Genomic DNA, 14,618 nt, shown 5'->3' with positions numbered 1-14,618 from the left:
TAAACAACACGGGGTCACAGAAGGGTGATCTAAATTGCCCTAAAGCTGTTCTGTCAGTCTTGTAAACCTCTGGGAAGGAGAGTTGCTAGTACTTAGTCTCTACTGTGTCAGACGAAGGACATCTGCAGCAAAGAGCCTGTAACCCTGAAGTCCAGGTCTGTATTATGGGGCACACTGAGGTCATTAAAGTTGCTTTAGCAAAGTTTCCTAAATACTCAGGAAGTAATTACTCTGTCTGTGCCTGTGGTGGCTCAAGCATAAACTGATCTATTACACTAGTTAGTGTCCATTGTAGTAATAAAGGGCATACACCTATTTTCATAAAAACAGTATACTACATGTGATTGGGAAACAATCTTCCCCCAGTTTGTGGTGTTTCTCTCCAATGGGTTTCGGAGTTTATAAGCACTGAACATACACCATCACACTTGAACCTCCGAGGAAAAGGATTTTTCTGCAGGCTATGCTCACAAAATTTTTTGACAGATAGGCTACATGCTGGATTTGACTTTCTTCATAGAATGAGCTTGCAGAACTACTAATATTTTTAAGTAAAAGGTAGTCCAGTTAAAATATGAGTTGTGCAAGAGAAGTTTAAGGAGTGTGTAAAATATGAAGATTGGTGTTAGGGTCCTGCATGACTGTGTTAAGAGTACAAAGCTGCATTATGAATGAGACTGGTTAAGCTCTCATTAGGAATTTCAGTCCAATATTATAGTAAAATGACAAAAGGCCGTGCAGGCTTGGTGATGAGAAGTCACTAAAATGAACACCATTCACTTAGCTGTAAAGAATTATCAACCATGAGACAGCTGAAGCTAGGACAAGCAACTTTCCACACCCCTGCAGGGGGTTGCAGTCTAGCAGAAAGTCTGAGGCAGATCAGTAGTCACATACTGGTACACACTTCTAAAAAAAGCAGACAGATGAGAAATCAAGATCCTCTGCAGGATGCCTACTGATGGTGGAGAAACACTGCAGGAAAAGAAAACATGAAGAATTATGAGACTGATGGTACAAAGATCAGAAAGCACATAAGAAAAGCAGTATCAAGCAAGGAGTCGTGACATGTTGACGCTAAAATTCAAATCATTTGTTGCAGCACCTTCATTCCCAAAGGTACTACAAAAACGTCCCCAAGCAAGCTGCAAGGCAGTACAGATTTAACGCCCATACCTGCCCTGGCTTGCTGAGGATTCAACTGACAAAACTCCACCTAGCGAGAGGATGGGGCACACTGCACATTGAACATTCATTTAAGTATGAACATATCTAAGGGCAAAATCAGCTCTGGAAAGTAATAAACTATATGACATTACGTTGTCCTGTTGTTGGTAAGGCCTCATATATTGAGCCCAGATCATAGTAGACTGCAGCCCCTTCTCAAATTTTAATCAGATACTATTTTGAGAAACATTATTTTTAAATTTCACTTTATTATGCTATGTGCTGGCTTTGTAAGAACATAACTGACAGTGTAACTAGCATCTCTTGGCTTTTTAGCACCTTGCTGCCTCATGTATCCACCTCACAAATATTAACTGACCTGAAGCTCTTCAACATCACTGGAGATTTATTAATGGACTTGGACTTTGAAAAAGGCCATCAACATTCTCCTTCTGATGATGATGTAGTAATAACGGAAATACACCACCGGTGTTGTATGTCCAAAAGGTTTTAATATATGGTCCTCACTGTTCAGAAAAGTTATTGCATTAAATTCTAATACATAAATTCATCTGAATTAAAAAAGAAATAAATCATATTACACATCATAATTTTATCACAGCAGCTAAAGGAAACCAGATTTTATATGCAATTCTCTCAAAAGAAGCAGTAACTAGCAAAATTACAGCTAGCTCTTCCCCAAATCAACAGAACTGCTATTGTATTGTTCAGTAGTTACTGCAAATCCCAATTTGAGCCACACTACCTCCACAAGCGAGCAGCTCAGGAAAATAAAAGTGCCATTCCAAATTATTGTCTGCAAATCTGAAACGCATTTATTAAACAATGACTTTCAGCATGTGTTGGCTTTATCTGTTAACTGAATTAACACACAGAGTGGGGCTAATGTAATTTACACACCATTTTCCTTAAGCCATTGTTTTTCTTTCCACATGACTTGAATAGATTTGCAAGTTAAAAATTATCAGTGCTCCTTACAGCAGCTTACACAATTCAAACGTGTGGATTTCTAACAGGCACGTGAAAATGACATTTGATCACTAAAGTGAAAGGTCAGATCCCCTGATCCATTAAAGCCAACATCCACATAAGCCTACTGCCCCATGGATAACAGCAGATACAAGATCAGGAAGACCTGCATGCCTTAAATAGATTAATGCCCTCCCTTCTCCCTGTCTTCCAAAATGCCCATCATCACACAGAGTTCTCACTCAAAATCCACTTGAAAATATTTCCCAAATTAAGTGAATCCAGATTGCTACCTTTGCCTATTTGAAACAGTTGATGGAAAATGTATTACTTTAATACAATTCACTAGGTTCTGGTATCAGAGAGTCCACTAGTAGAAAAAAAACACCTTTTTGGTGCTCTCTTGAAGCTCACATTCACACGAGTGCTAGCTCTCCCCAGCCCTGTACTTTAAATCAAAACTATAGTTATTACAGTGGTTTTCAAACAGTTTTAGCTCAGAGCAGTGAGATACACCTTACAAAACACTGTTTTTTGATTTTCTAGCAAAACACTCAGAACTTTGGAGAGCAAGCAAGCAGACACTTTGCAAAATCTGACAGCTCAAAAGGCATCCAAAGATCAAGAGAATTAAAACTAGTCACCAAAGCAAAGGCTGCATTAAACCAGAAGTGTGAAGACATGGCAAAATGACACACCTCCAGTATAAGCAATAACAGAGGCAGAATGTTTTACTAGTGGTTTCTTTTCTTTGCTCACACAGTCACAAGGTATTCATTATCATGATACAAATTGCAAAAGTGTTCATTTGAAAACAAGAGGAATAGGGTACTCAATTATTCCAGTTAAGACCGCTTATTGAGTCTAATATAACGTTAAACTGCTGCGATTTTCTCGCAGTTAAGGTCTGCACTAAAAGGGAAGAAGTTTATGCAGTTTAGAAGGTGATGCTGACAGCTTCCTAAAGGCAGGCTTTACATAAGACTTGGCCCATTTTATTTCATAATTTGCCACATACTGAACAAGACAGGCATCACCACTCAATCCCAACAAGAAAACATTCACATAAACTTCCCCCACCTACACTTGAGCTCACAGCCAGATATAGTCCTTGTGTTTTCTGTAAAAAGGATTGTTATTGCTGTATTACAGGAAACAGGAATATTTTCAGGAGAGTTAGGGTGTGTATTTTGAAGATGAAAGTCCTAAACCCAGGTTTTTTACCCCTTTTTTTTTTAATCCTCTGCTGCTTCTGTACAGCAAAACTAGAATCCCGTTTCTTCCAAACGGAGCAGCACCTTATGATCCTCTCCCTGCTCTGAGTGTATCAGGAGCATTTACGCCTCTTTGCTGTGGTTTCTATCAGCAGGTAATGGCCCATAAATTCATTTATGACAGCACCTTGAGCAAGAGTGCCTACCTCAACACATGGAGCTGGGAGGACCAAGGAGGTCCATGAAAAAAACAAGAAAAACAAGGGGAACGCAAAGGGGAAAGGAAGACAACTATCCTCATTTGTTCTCTGCACGGGTTATATGTTTCTGACAACAGCAGGTTTGTTTTCAAAGAGCTGTAATTTAAGTTGACAGGCAAGCTTATTAGAGGAAAAAACCCCTTCACCCAAACACAAAAATCTATCCAAATGAGTTTAATTTAGATCTGTCTCTGGAATGAATGAAGAGGTTTTGCATGTGGGAGAAACTGAAGAGTCTGCATTGCTACCAAAGGAATCACAATGTGCAAATCCACGTTATCTGTAGTGCTGAGTCACATCTAGATGGTGGATGTGCCTTACCAAATACCACACCCTGGGAGTGTTTCAGCACTTCCCCTTCCACCAGAACACTGCATTAAAAAAAGAACTCAGACAATGTGACAAGAAGTGATCTTTTCCTGCTGCACAGTTTACATACATTTAAGACTTTCACAAACATTTGGCCAAAAATTGTACACCACAGTATTTCCCAAGTCACAAACACTACACCAACCATTCTTACAGGATATGCAGTCCAAGCAACCCCAGCGCTACCTCTCACTCCCACACACCCTCCCAAAAGAAGTGTTGAGCCCTTTTAGGCTTTGACTATAATTTTGCCGCCTCTGTAAAGTTGCAGCTAGCCTTCGTCATTTCTCAGGGACTCAAAAAGCCATTTAGTTCATCTATTCATTGTACAACATTTTCAGTAAGCGCCTTCACACCCTGTTAATAAGAAGAGTTAGTTTGCTTCACACCACAGAGGTGGTACTTTCTGGGTTCACACGCATCAACCTTGAAGCATTTCTCAGATCCTGGAGCTGCTTGGCTGGCTTTCCAACTCCTTCCTCAAATCTTTTTTCCACAACAGGAAGGACAGTTTCATAAAGGAAGGACGCATTCTGCCTAATGAATGCTTTCTTCTCAGGGTCCTGTTCACACCGTAAACTGTAATCAACGTGCTGCACAGCCACTAGGATGATTTCCACAAGACTCTCCAAAAGAACCATGTGTAGCTCTGGAAAGTAAAGCTTTAACGCTTCCTCCAAGAAGGCCATAGTCTGCTTAGTGAAAGCCACCACAGTATAGCTGAGGTTGACCCAGCAGTCATCACCAGTGTACTGGTCGAAATTCCCCACCCCGCAGCTCCTCATCTCCTCTCTGAGCTTCCCCAGAGCCTCCGGGGTCATGAGGTTCATCCTTCTCCACATCTCCTCAGAGTTGCGGTGCTTCGTGGCCTCGATGATGATATCCTTGTAGCTCTGTAAAGCACCTTTGATATCCTTTACCAGGAGGGCGTGAATGATGAAGGTGAGATCCAGTCCAATCTCGCTGAGCTGCTTGCAGTGCTCTTTGGCGACCTTGGGTATTAATGAAAAGCAAAGCATTAGTAGTTTGCATGCCCCCTTTACACTCTAAATGTTTACTTCGTTTTTATTGTTCTCAGAAAACAGGGAAGCATTTGTCATCTTTCATTTACTTCTTGTGCCAAGAAAATCCTTATTAGTAAAGAAATCAATGAATGAAAGACAAGCCATGCATGTCAAAAATACTCTGGACAATTACTTTACAACTCCTTCCCTCCCCCATCAGTAGCTACTATAAGTAAAGACACCATAACCTGAGAGAGCTGGTCCCACAATAAGATTAAGGAAGCGTAGTCCAGAGCAGGCTTGGAAAACAAACAAAAAGCCTTCAAAATACTCATCATTCAGATGTGTTTTTACAAATTTTAGGATCTCCTACTGGTCAAAGGCAAATTAAGAAAGAACACATTCTGTGTTTCTGATAAGGGCAGCATTTTTCTTGCTGTGCATTCTCATCGTAACATTTTCTTCTGATAAACTGAAAAAGGCACAAACCAACCCCACATGCCTATGAACCGTTCAACGCAGGAAACCTCTCCAGCAACACTCTGTCAAAACATTTCTAGGGTTAGAAATGAAGGCTTGCAAACCTTATAGCTTGCGTTCAGGCCAGCTCGTCACACCACCCTGTGTGGTCACACCTACCTTCACGCACTCCGCTGCAGTCGACAAGCTCTCTTTGCTGTCAAACACCTGCTTACTGAAGGCATCTACGAACATCCTCATGGAGGAGCGGGCCCACACAACGAAGGCAGAGTAGCAGCCGTTGTTGCCAGCGAAGTCCGTCTCGAACTCCCTCGCCGTCTCCAGAAGGCTGGTGAAGAAGACGTGGCAGAGTTTGTGGATGTAGAGCAGCGTGGCGCCCTCGATGCGCAGCTGCCGGATGGCCGTGTGCACCGCAGCCGCCCGGTTCTTCAGGAAGAGCTCGCACGCCTTGGTGGACTGGCCCAAGCGGATGAGCTGGGACACGGCTCGGCGGGTGGCCCGCGGCCCTCCTCGCAGCGAGCGGTCTGGGGACAGCTCGAACACCAGCACGTCCGTCAGCTGCCGGACCCGCTCGTCCACCTTGGCCCGCAGCTCCTTCACGGGCTGGCTCACGGGCTTGTCCGCCAGGTACTCGTTGAGTTTATCTAGCAGGTCCACCGCCCCCTCGAAGTCCCGCTGAGCGATGCAGACGTCCAGGTCCTCTGGCAGCTCCTGGATCCACTCGAGCGAGAGGTCGACCGCCTCTTCCTCGGCAGAGGGCTCTTCCTCCTCTTCCTCCTCCTCCTCCTCGAAGGGGTTGGTGGATTCAGGGGGCGTCGGGGCGGGCCGGGGCATGGCCTCCTGCTCCAGCCGCCGCTTCTCGCTGAGGGCCCGGTTGCGCTTGGTCTCCTCCAGCACCTCCAGCCACTCCTTCTTGATCTTGGCGTTCTCGGCCTGGAAGATGCGGCTCTCGGGGAACATGAGCAGCTTGAACATGTCCTTCATGGGCGGGTTGTCCTTGACGTTGACCACCGCCAGCCCGTCCAGCGGGTAGAGGGCATCGTAGCGGTAGGCGCCGCGGCGGTTGGGCAGGGCGGTGGCCACCAGCAAGCAGTCGTTCATCAGGAAGGCGTGCACCCGCTGGATCTGCGCCATGTGGTCGGCGTCGTACTCCAGCAGCTCGCCGTTGTACACCAGGAACTTGCCGGGGCTCTCGGGCAGCAGGTCGCGGCAGCCCTCCACCTTCTCCAGGAGGGTGGTGAGCGTCCGCTGCCGCCCCTCCTCGCCGCCCCCCGCCGCCTCCTTGCCCGACAGCGGCAGGAACGGGTCGGAGGGCCCCAGGGCGGGGTCGTCGCGGTCTGCCTGGAGGAGCAGGGCCTGCGTGACGGCCTCCATGATGCCCTTCTGCTCGGTGAGGATGTGGCTGAGCTGGTACATCTCGCTCTCCAGGTAGCTGATCTCCCGCGCCGTCTCGATGAACTGCCGGTAGTTCTGGTAGACGTTGCGCTTCAGGCTCTGCGCCGTCTCCTCGCTCAGCGCCTGGATGCGCTGCCGGTGCTCCTGCAGGTCCCGGTCGCCGTCCGACTGCTGCGACAGCTGCTTCACGTACTCGCCCGCCACGAAGCCGCCCGACTCCAGCTGCCGCCGCAGCCGGCTGCCCCCCCCCCCGCCGCCGCCTTCCCCCAGCGCCATGGCCCCGCTCCGCTCCGCTCCCCTCCCCTCCGCTCCCCTCCGCCGCGCCTGCGCAACCAGCGCCGCGTACGCCACCTGCGCAGCGCAGCGCCGCGGCCGCCCCTAGCGCTACGTAGCCCCGCCTACGCGCGCAGCGCTGCGGACGCTGCTTGCGCACGCTCCTTGCGCACGCACGCCGCCTGCGCCACAAGCGGGCGGGGGAGCCGCCAAGATGGCGGCGGCTGTGGCGGAGGGGGAGGACGGGGACGGGGACCTGGCGCTGGCGCTGCAGCTGCAGGAGCTGTGGGAGGCTGAGGACGGGGAGGGGGTGGCCTCCGCCCAGCCCCCGGCCGTCCCCGAGCCGCTCCGGCCGCTGTCGGTGGTGGATGAGGCGTGGGAGCTGCTGGACCCCAGCCCCGACGTGCGCGGCCTGTTCGTGCAGCTGAACGAGGCGCTCTTCTGGGGGCGCCTGGCCGCCGTGGAGGTGGCGTGGAGCCCCCGCATGACGCTGTACGGCCGGGAAGGGGACGGGGAGCGGGTGGGAGCCGCGGGCAGACCCGTGTCCTGCTGGCAGGGGCCGTGCCGGGCACTCCTCGGTCCCTGTCGCAGGGTTTGGGGGGTCCCGGGTGCGGGCGGCAGGTGTGCGGCGCAGGGTGCCGGAGTGCTGCCCCCGCTGCTCTTTAATTTGGGGTGTTGGGCTGCTAGACGCATAAATCGGTGCCGACGCCAAAGTTTGAAATGGTTTCTGAGCGATCAATCCACCGCGTAAAGGTTCAGGGAGAGTCGAAAGGAGAGGGAGGGTGAAATCGCAGCAGCCCCGAGTTCGAACCCACAACCCCTGCTTTAGATGTTTCTCTCCATCTGGAGTTTTAATGAAAGCAGTGCTTTACTTCCTTAACATGTTAGCTTGGAAAATTCTTTGTGTATATATATATTTTTTTTCAGGATTGCCAGCTTTGAATTAAGGGTTTGCGAGAGATCTAATAAATTATATGTTGTCTTGGTAGTTCCATCACAGCTTATTAAGAACAACTTGTGAGCTCTTATTCCTTGCTTAATGACGTCGAGTTCTTTGAGTAACTACCAAAAGTGTGTTTCATATTCAAAGTTACTTAGTGTGTGTTGGAAAGGGCCAGCATTTTAACTCCCAGTTCTCAACTTACTTCACGTAGAAAATCCTTATTAATAAAGAAATCGTAGAAAAGCACATAGCTTTCAATATCTTGTTTCTATGTCTCTTTCAGATGTGCTGGAGTGTGCAGATATGAAGGAAAAGGTGGAATGTGTTCTATTCGTTTAAGTGAGCCACTCCTTAAGCTAAGACCAAGAAAGGATCTTGTTGAGGTATTTGAAAATTGCTCATGAATATGCACATAGAATGCAGTGCGTGTCACACCCCACATTTTATATTTTGTAATGTAATTTTTATATACAAAGACTTACAGATCATAGAACAGTGGTCAGTATTGCTGTGTTTGTGTTGCTTGTGTGGGCAACGTCACTTTAGTTGCATGCTCCTAAATGAGCAGCTCTGAGTAGGAGTCTAAAGTCACTTTTTTTAAACTGATGGGAAAAAAAAACCACTTCTTTGCTTTTAAATTATTCTCTAATATTGAAAGCAGAATAGTCTTAAAGTGCAAGGAGGAAAATGGCTGTAGCTTCATTTTTTAGGCCAGTAGCATAAAACAAGGATGTAGAATATGACTGTAAATATAATTTTGTGCTGCTTGTTATGCATCTGTCAGACTGCTTATTTGAGTTGGCTTGACATTCAGATTTGCTCAATAAAATAGAGTTTCAACCTTTTTGTAAGCATCTCTTTGGTTGTGGAGGGGATGACCCCTTCAAGGATCTGACTGGGGCTTGAGGATAATTTCTCCTTTTTGGAATGTCCCTTATTAAATATTGTATGGAAATTGAGTTATTCTACCCATCGTATTATGTACTGTGTTTTTATGACCCAAACTTAACACACAGATGCGTGAAAATTAGATCAGTACCAATATAAACATAAAAGAGTAAAATACTTCAGCTTAATTCTGAAGCTGTTAACTTTTTAGTTAACAACTAATAATTTTCATCGTTTCAGACGCTGTTACATGAAATGATCCACGCCCTGCTTTTTGTAACTAATAATGACAGAGACCGTGAATCTCATGGGCCGGAGTTCTGCAAACACATGCGTCGCATTAATCGCTTGACTGGAGCCAATGTCACAGTAAGCCTAACCCACTTGATACAATACAATTTTTTTTCTGAATTTGGTAACAAGTTTTTCGATATTCCGGATGTGGTTTGAGTAATCTAGTTGTTTTTCCTTCACACTCTGCGGTTGACACCATGACAAATTTGCATTCAAGTCTGAAAATTTCATGGTTATTTTGTTGTTTGTTGTTGCGTGATGGAGGGAAGAAGTTGAGGAAGATGCAGTGAGTTTTGAGTCATGTAATTACCATACGTGCCCTTTGTACAAATTTCCCTTTAAAGTTTGTTTTAACCTTGAAACAACTTACGAGTTCAGAGACAGAGTAGCTCCACGCTCAGGACAGTATTTGTGGAAGAGCAGTCTGTTTTAGTTGGGATTTATATCAGTAGAGGCTGATGAGTGGATGATACTTAAAATTTGTGTCCCTGGTAAAATCAATTCAGATAATAGCTGGAGCGAGAATGCAACACTAGTATTGTTTACAATCCATTCTAAACAATATGTTGTTTAGGGTGAAATTATAGATACATATTTTTAAAGTGGTTTTATTGTAGTCCAAGCAAGATAGCCAGGATGTATTTCTATATGTCTTGTCATTTTTAAAACTCTGTTTTAATATTATCTAAAGATTCAGCAAGCTTCAGCTCTTTTAACCGATAAGGTTAAAATCACAACAGTAACATATCTTGGGGATTAAAATGTAAAACCAAGCAGTGGGGAGCAGGGAAAAGTTGTTTCTCACAGTAATGGGTAGAATAATTTTTTTTCAGAGTGGGGCAGTAAACTTCAGTGGTACAATGCAAGGGCTTTTCAAATCACAGAGCACTTGTCAGTGTTCAGGTCCCCTAGGAGAAAAAATCACGTTTATTTTGTGAGGAAGGCACTTGGAGAAAGACTTTCTTTCTACTGTGTCTATTCCGTTAGCAGATATATTTTTCCTTCTGGACACATTACTGACGTGCAGAAGTACTTTATCCTTGACCTGTATTATGAAATAATGGAATGCTCGTGTGTGTATATGTGAAGTTTGTAGAGATAACGACTGATAAAATCAGAAATTTTTGTGTGACTGGTGCTCCTTTTTGTTTTTCTAAACCTAGATCTATCACAATTTTCATGATGAGGTAGATTTATACCGCCAGCACTGGTGGCGATGCAATGGCCCCTGTCAAAACAGAAAACCTTATTTTGGGTATGTGAAACGTTCAATGAATAGAGCACCCTCTGCGCGAGACTTCTGGTGGGCGGAGCATCAAGAGAAGTGTGGAGGTACATTCATAAAAGTGAAGGAGCCAGAGAACTTCTCTAAGAAATCCAAGGAAAAAAACGAGCCAGCAGAACTTCCAAATTCCAAATCAACTAACAAAGGTATTTAAAATATTCTTTTCTTTTCCAAACTGTTTCTGTCTTAACAGTTCCTTGAACACATACAGGTCCACCCTTATGTGAACTTTGTTACTATTACGTAGCAAAGAACAGAGCCTATTTTATAAGTGCATTTCTAGGCTCTTTCTCAAGTGTTTGCAGATTTATTTTTGCTGCACTGTTTTCAAGCAGCAGATGTTTCATGTGAAGCACAACATTCTAAGCCCGTGGTTTGTATATGAAAAAGTTACTAGCTTTTCTTTTTTGCAGACAAGAAACACGTGGATGCTAAGAAAGATCTGGTTCCTTTTAGTGGAAATGGCTATCGGCTTGGAGGAAGAGAAGGTGGACTCTCAGAAAAAAACATAAAATTCATCAGCAGCATTAAAAACAGTGAAAAATCCGATTGGCAGCATCGACCAGCAGGAAGCACAATACCAATCCCTAAAAATGAGATAAAATTTGAAAAATCACCCCGTAACGGTATCTCTTTTCCTTTCTGTGCTGATGATACCAGTAAGAAGGTGAACTTGGCTTCGAAGCGTGATTTCCCCAAACTCTCTGTTGCTGATACAAAAGCGTACAAGAATGTTGGCGGATCACCTGTTAAAATCTCTCGTGTTGTGGAAGAGCAATCAAAGCAAGGCTCTGCAAAAGGCAAGAGGGCTTTGCCATGCTATAATAACAGGCCACCAAAACAAACTTGTTTTGAGCAGACAACAACATCTGAGAAGAAGGGCTTGGAAAATAGGGTGCAGCAGTGGCCAAAAAAGGAAGACAAAACTGCCTTTGAAAACTATTTCATAAAAAAAGAGAGTACTGATATTACTTTAAGCATAAATACACCCATGAAAACCAAAGCTGAATCTACAGTGTCCTCCTCTGCATGTTCCAGTGCTACTGAACGGAGGGAAAAAACAGTCAGTTGTCCAGTTTGCCAGGCTGAGGTTTTAGAGCCTAAAATAAATGAACACCTTGATTCTTGTCTTGCATAAAGCCTCTCGGACAGCTACCTTGAAAAAAATAAACCAAGGCTGAAAACACTGCTTGAAAACTAGTTTGCTCAGGGTTTGCTTAGCTGTAGTTGTTTCTCTGTGTGCCTGTCCTGAACTGCAATTTGAACTACCATCAGCATGCTGAAGAGTAAGTTCTGTGGAGCTGCACATCAGCACTGACTAAAAAACTAGCTGCTAGCTGTGCTCCAAAAACTAATGCTCATATTTTAGTAGGTGGATGCTTGTGCTAATGTTCGTATTGCACAACCTGGGTATTGCAAGAGGAGGTGGATACTTGCTGAACTACAAGTTTTCAAGGCAGTTTTTAAAATGAAGACATTTTAAATCCTGCTAGTTTCTTTGTTCCTAGGACCATTTTTTATGTATTTTTGGCTGTTCTTAAAGTTAACCACTTATAATAGATAAGCATTGTTTACTGTACACCGGATAGTTTTAGAACAGCAAGTATTTTGCTTAAGCCACTGTTAAACTCTCAGGTGGTCTTTCTCACCTCCTTCTCACCTGTGACCTTTTAGAGAAGATAGATGTGAATGAGAAACTCACAGAAAATCCAGAGGGGCAATAAAGATGCTAAGAAATCAAACACAGAATACTTGGTAGATTAGGAGGAGGCTCTAGGCTATAAGGGCTCAGTTAAATAAATAACGCAGCTTTGTTTTCAAGAGGATTCGAAAGCTGGTTATTCTGTTAGAAGTTGCAGTGGTCAAATGCAAGCTAATGAACTTCAATCTTCCGTGTATCTTTTGGCCAAGGATCAGCTATGTTCTCTGTCCACTTTTTTCTGATGTTTTGCACAAATTTGTTGAAACCTTACTACTTCTCAGCACACAGGTATTATGTACATGAGTAACTGCCCCACGTGGGCTGGCTCTGGTAAGTGAAAGTGAAGAATATTGGTAGCAATACTGGTAAAGACAGTTTCTGGCCATGCCATAACAGGCTTCACAATTTTTCATTTTTCAGTTAAGCTTCCAGTGCTTTACAGACCAAAATGGCATTGAATCGACATTACCTGACAGTCTTTGTTTTGCTGATTCAGTAAGTCAGCCAGTTTGGTGTTTAGTATTCATCAGGCCAGGCAGTTGAATGCTAAAGCCATTGTGCTGTAAAGTTCTGAATGCTGAGCAGATGTGTATTCTGTATAAACTTCCTGAAATGTTTACCGTTCTTCTTGCTGCTGAAAGTACTTAACTGGTTAAATAACTAACAGCTCGATTCCCTACTTGTAAAACTGGTTATAATTATTTTTGTTAGAAAAAAAAAAATGCTGTTTCATATGATATTGCTGCTACAACTTTAAATGGCTATATTAGCCTTAGATACAGATTTTATATACAATACTTGTAGTTCTTAGACTAATAAACAAACTGATGTGCAATAGAATTTGGTAAATTACCTTTACTCTTTTGAAATAGTGGTGTATTTTAAAATTTTGATGCTATGGATGTTTAATATGAATCAGTTTGTTCTTGCATATCGTGAATAAATTGTTAATTTTACATTTTCATTAATCCTGGTCTTCACATGACAGTCATGGCCATCTTACATTATCCATCAGTGCTCTCAATTGCCTATCCAGTAGCTGTCTGGTTTAATAGATCCTTTCTATATCGACACTTTCCCTTTTTATACTTCCCTGTATATTCACCAATACCCATTTTTAATTTGGATTGACCTCTGCCATCTCCACTGTATGTTTAGTCCAGTTTAACTTGTGTTGCATTTCATTGGAAAATGCTGATTTTTACACAAACTGCTTCTAAAACTTGATTTGGCACGTTCATTTTCCATACATCCTTCTTAAAACCACAGTGTCTATTCATATTTCCAGTGAAACTTGACACTCACAAGGACAATATTACTCAGAAGTATTTGGATGACTATTGTTTTTTTTTAAACAGCAAGTAGAAAACAAATGCGGGAATTGATCTGTAGTACTTGGTGAATAATATAGCCCATAAAGGGGAAAAATAGTATTAACCCATTGGAAAGTCCCGTTTCAAATACAAAATGTCTTAAAGGTGCCCTAAAATATCTTTAAAAAAAAAAAAAAAAATCAATTTTGAGTCAGAAAACAGTCTTCATATCCACCCAGCTTTTTCAGTTGTTAACAGTTCATAGCCTCATTTTGGGGTATGTTACTGTGAATGCTATTTCAATAAGATGTAGTTCTTGACTAGTTTCCATTCCAGCATTGTCATAATGAGCACCACACATGCTTTTTAGAATATGCTAGTAAATTTGGGTCAAAGGGAAGAAATCTTGCTTTGTGTATCAGTTGTCTTTGTCCTGAAGGAGTTTGAAAACTGCCTATAAAAACAGACTGGTAGAGTAATGAATATTGAACATATTGTGCTCTAAAGTTGCCTTGAAATTGGTTATTGAGCAAGAAATCCTGAAGGTCAAGTTTTTTTTTGTTTTTTTTTTTTTTTTTTTTTACTCTTAATGGAAACATTATCTAGGAAGTTGGAGCTCCTGTTTCCACCTAAGTAGAATTTTTCTTCATGAGCGTTTTGCCAGAAGATGTGTAACCGGAATAGTCTGCTTTATAACATGTTTAAAAAGTGATAATGTGCCATTCTGTACTATATCCCATAGTACAGCCACTGTGTGTATTCACTTGGGATATCTAGGTGCCATAGGAAGTATAATCTTACAGCAAGTTCAACCCTAATTCCTCTGAGTAAGCTGATGAGCAGGCTATTCATGTCTAGGTGGAACTATGATTCTCAGGGGAGGTACTGCTGCTTGCCCTGCATAGGAATTAGGTACCTGAGCCGCCTTCTAGGAATGCTTTCAAGAGAGCTCAATGGTTGTGTAGAACAACCTTCAGCAGGGCTTATGCTATCGTGTGCCACCTGCTGCTGTACCGTGTGATGATGTGCTCTAAAAAAAAC

At 43.5% G+C, this 14,618-nt stretch overlaps 2 protein-coding genes across 2 annotated transcripts; one reads left to right on the top strand and one right to left on the bottom strand.

Annotated features, from left to right (window-relative positions):
- Window positions 1–1,674: 1,674 nt before the first annotated feature.
- On the bottom strand, window positions 1,675–7,155 carry EXOC8 (exocyst complex component 8; the record flags this gene model as incomplete). The annotated part of the gene is made up of 2 exons (XM_082757625.1): window positions 1,675–4,992; window positions 5,644–7,155. The coding sequence occupies 2 exons, from the start codon at window positions 7,153–7,155 to the stop codon at window positions 4,384–4,386; spliced, it is 2,121 nt and encodes a 706-aa protein (XP_082613751.1). The 3' UTR covers window positions 1,675–4,383.
- Window positions 7,156–7,366: 211 nt separating this feature from the next.
- SPRTN (SprT-like N-terminal domain) lies at window positions 7,367–14,156 on the top strand (the record flags this gene model as incomplete). Its single annotated transcript, XM_082756160.1, has 5 exons — window positions 7,367–7,644; window positions 8,379–8,478; window positions 9,224–9,352; window positions 10,441–10,708; window positions 10,976–14,156. The coding sequence occupies 5 exons, from the start codon at window positions 7,367–7,369 to the stop codon at window positions 11,698–11,700; spliced, it is 1,500 nt and encodes a 499-aa protein (XP_082612286.1). The 3' UTR covers window positions 11,701–14,156.
- Between the last annotated feature and the right edge of the window lie 462 nt (window positions 14,157–14,618).

This window comes from Aythya marila (genome assembly GCF_965140915.1).
Source record: "Aythya marila genome assembly, chromosome: 3".
NCBI classification, from domain to species: Eukaryota; Metazoa; Chordata; class Aves; order Anseriformes; family Anatidae; genus Aythya; species Aythya marila.
This window is presented reverse-complemented; position numbering and strand designations above follow the sequence as displayed.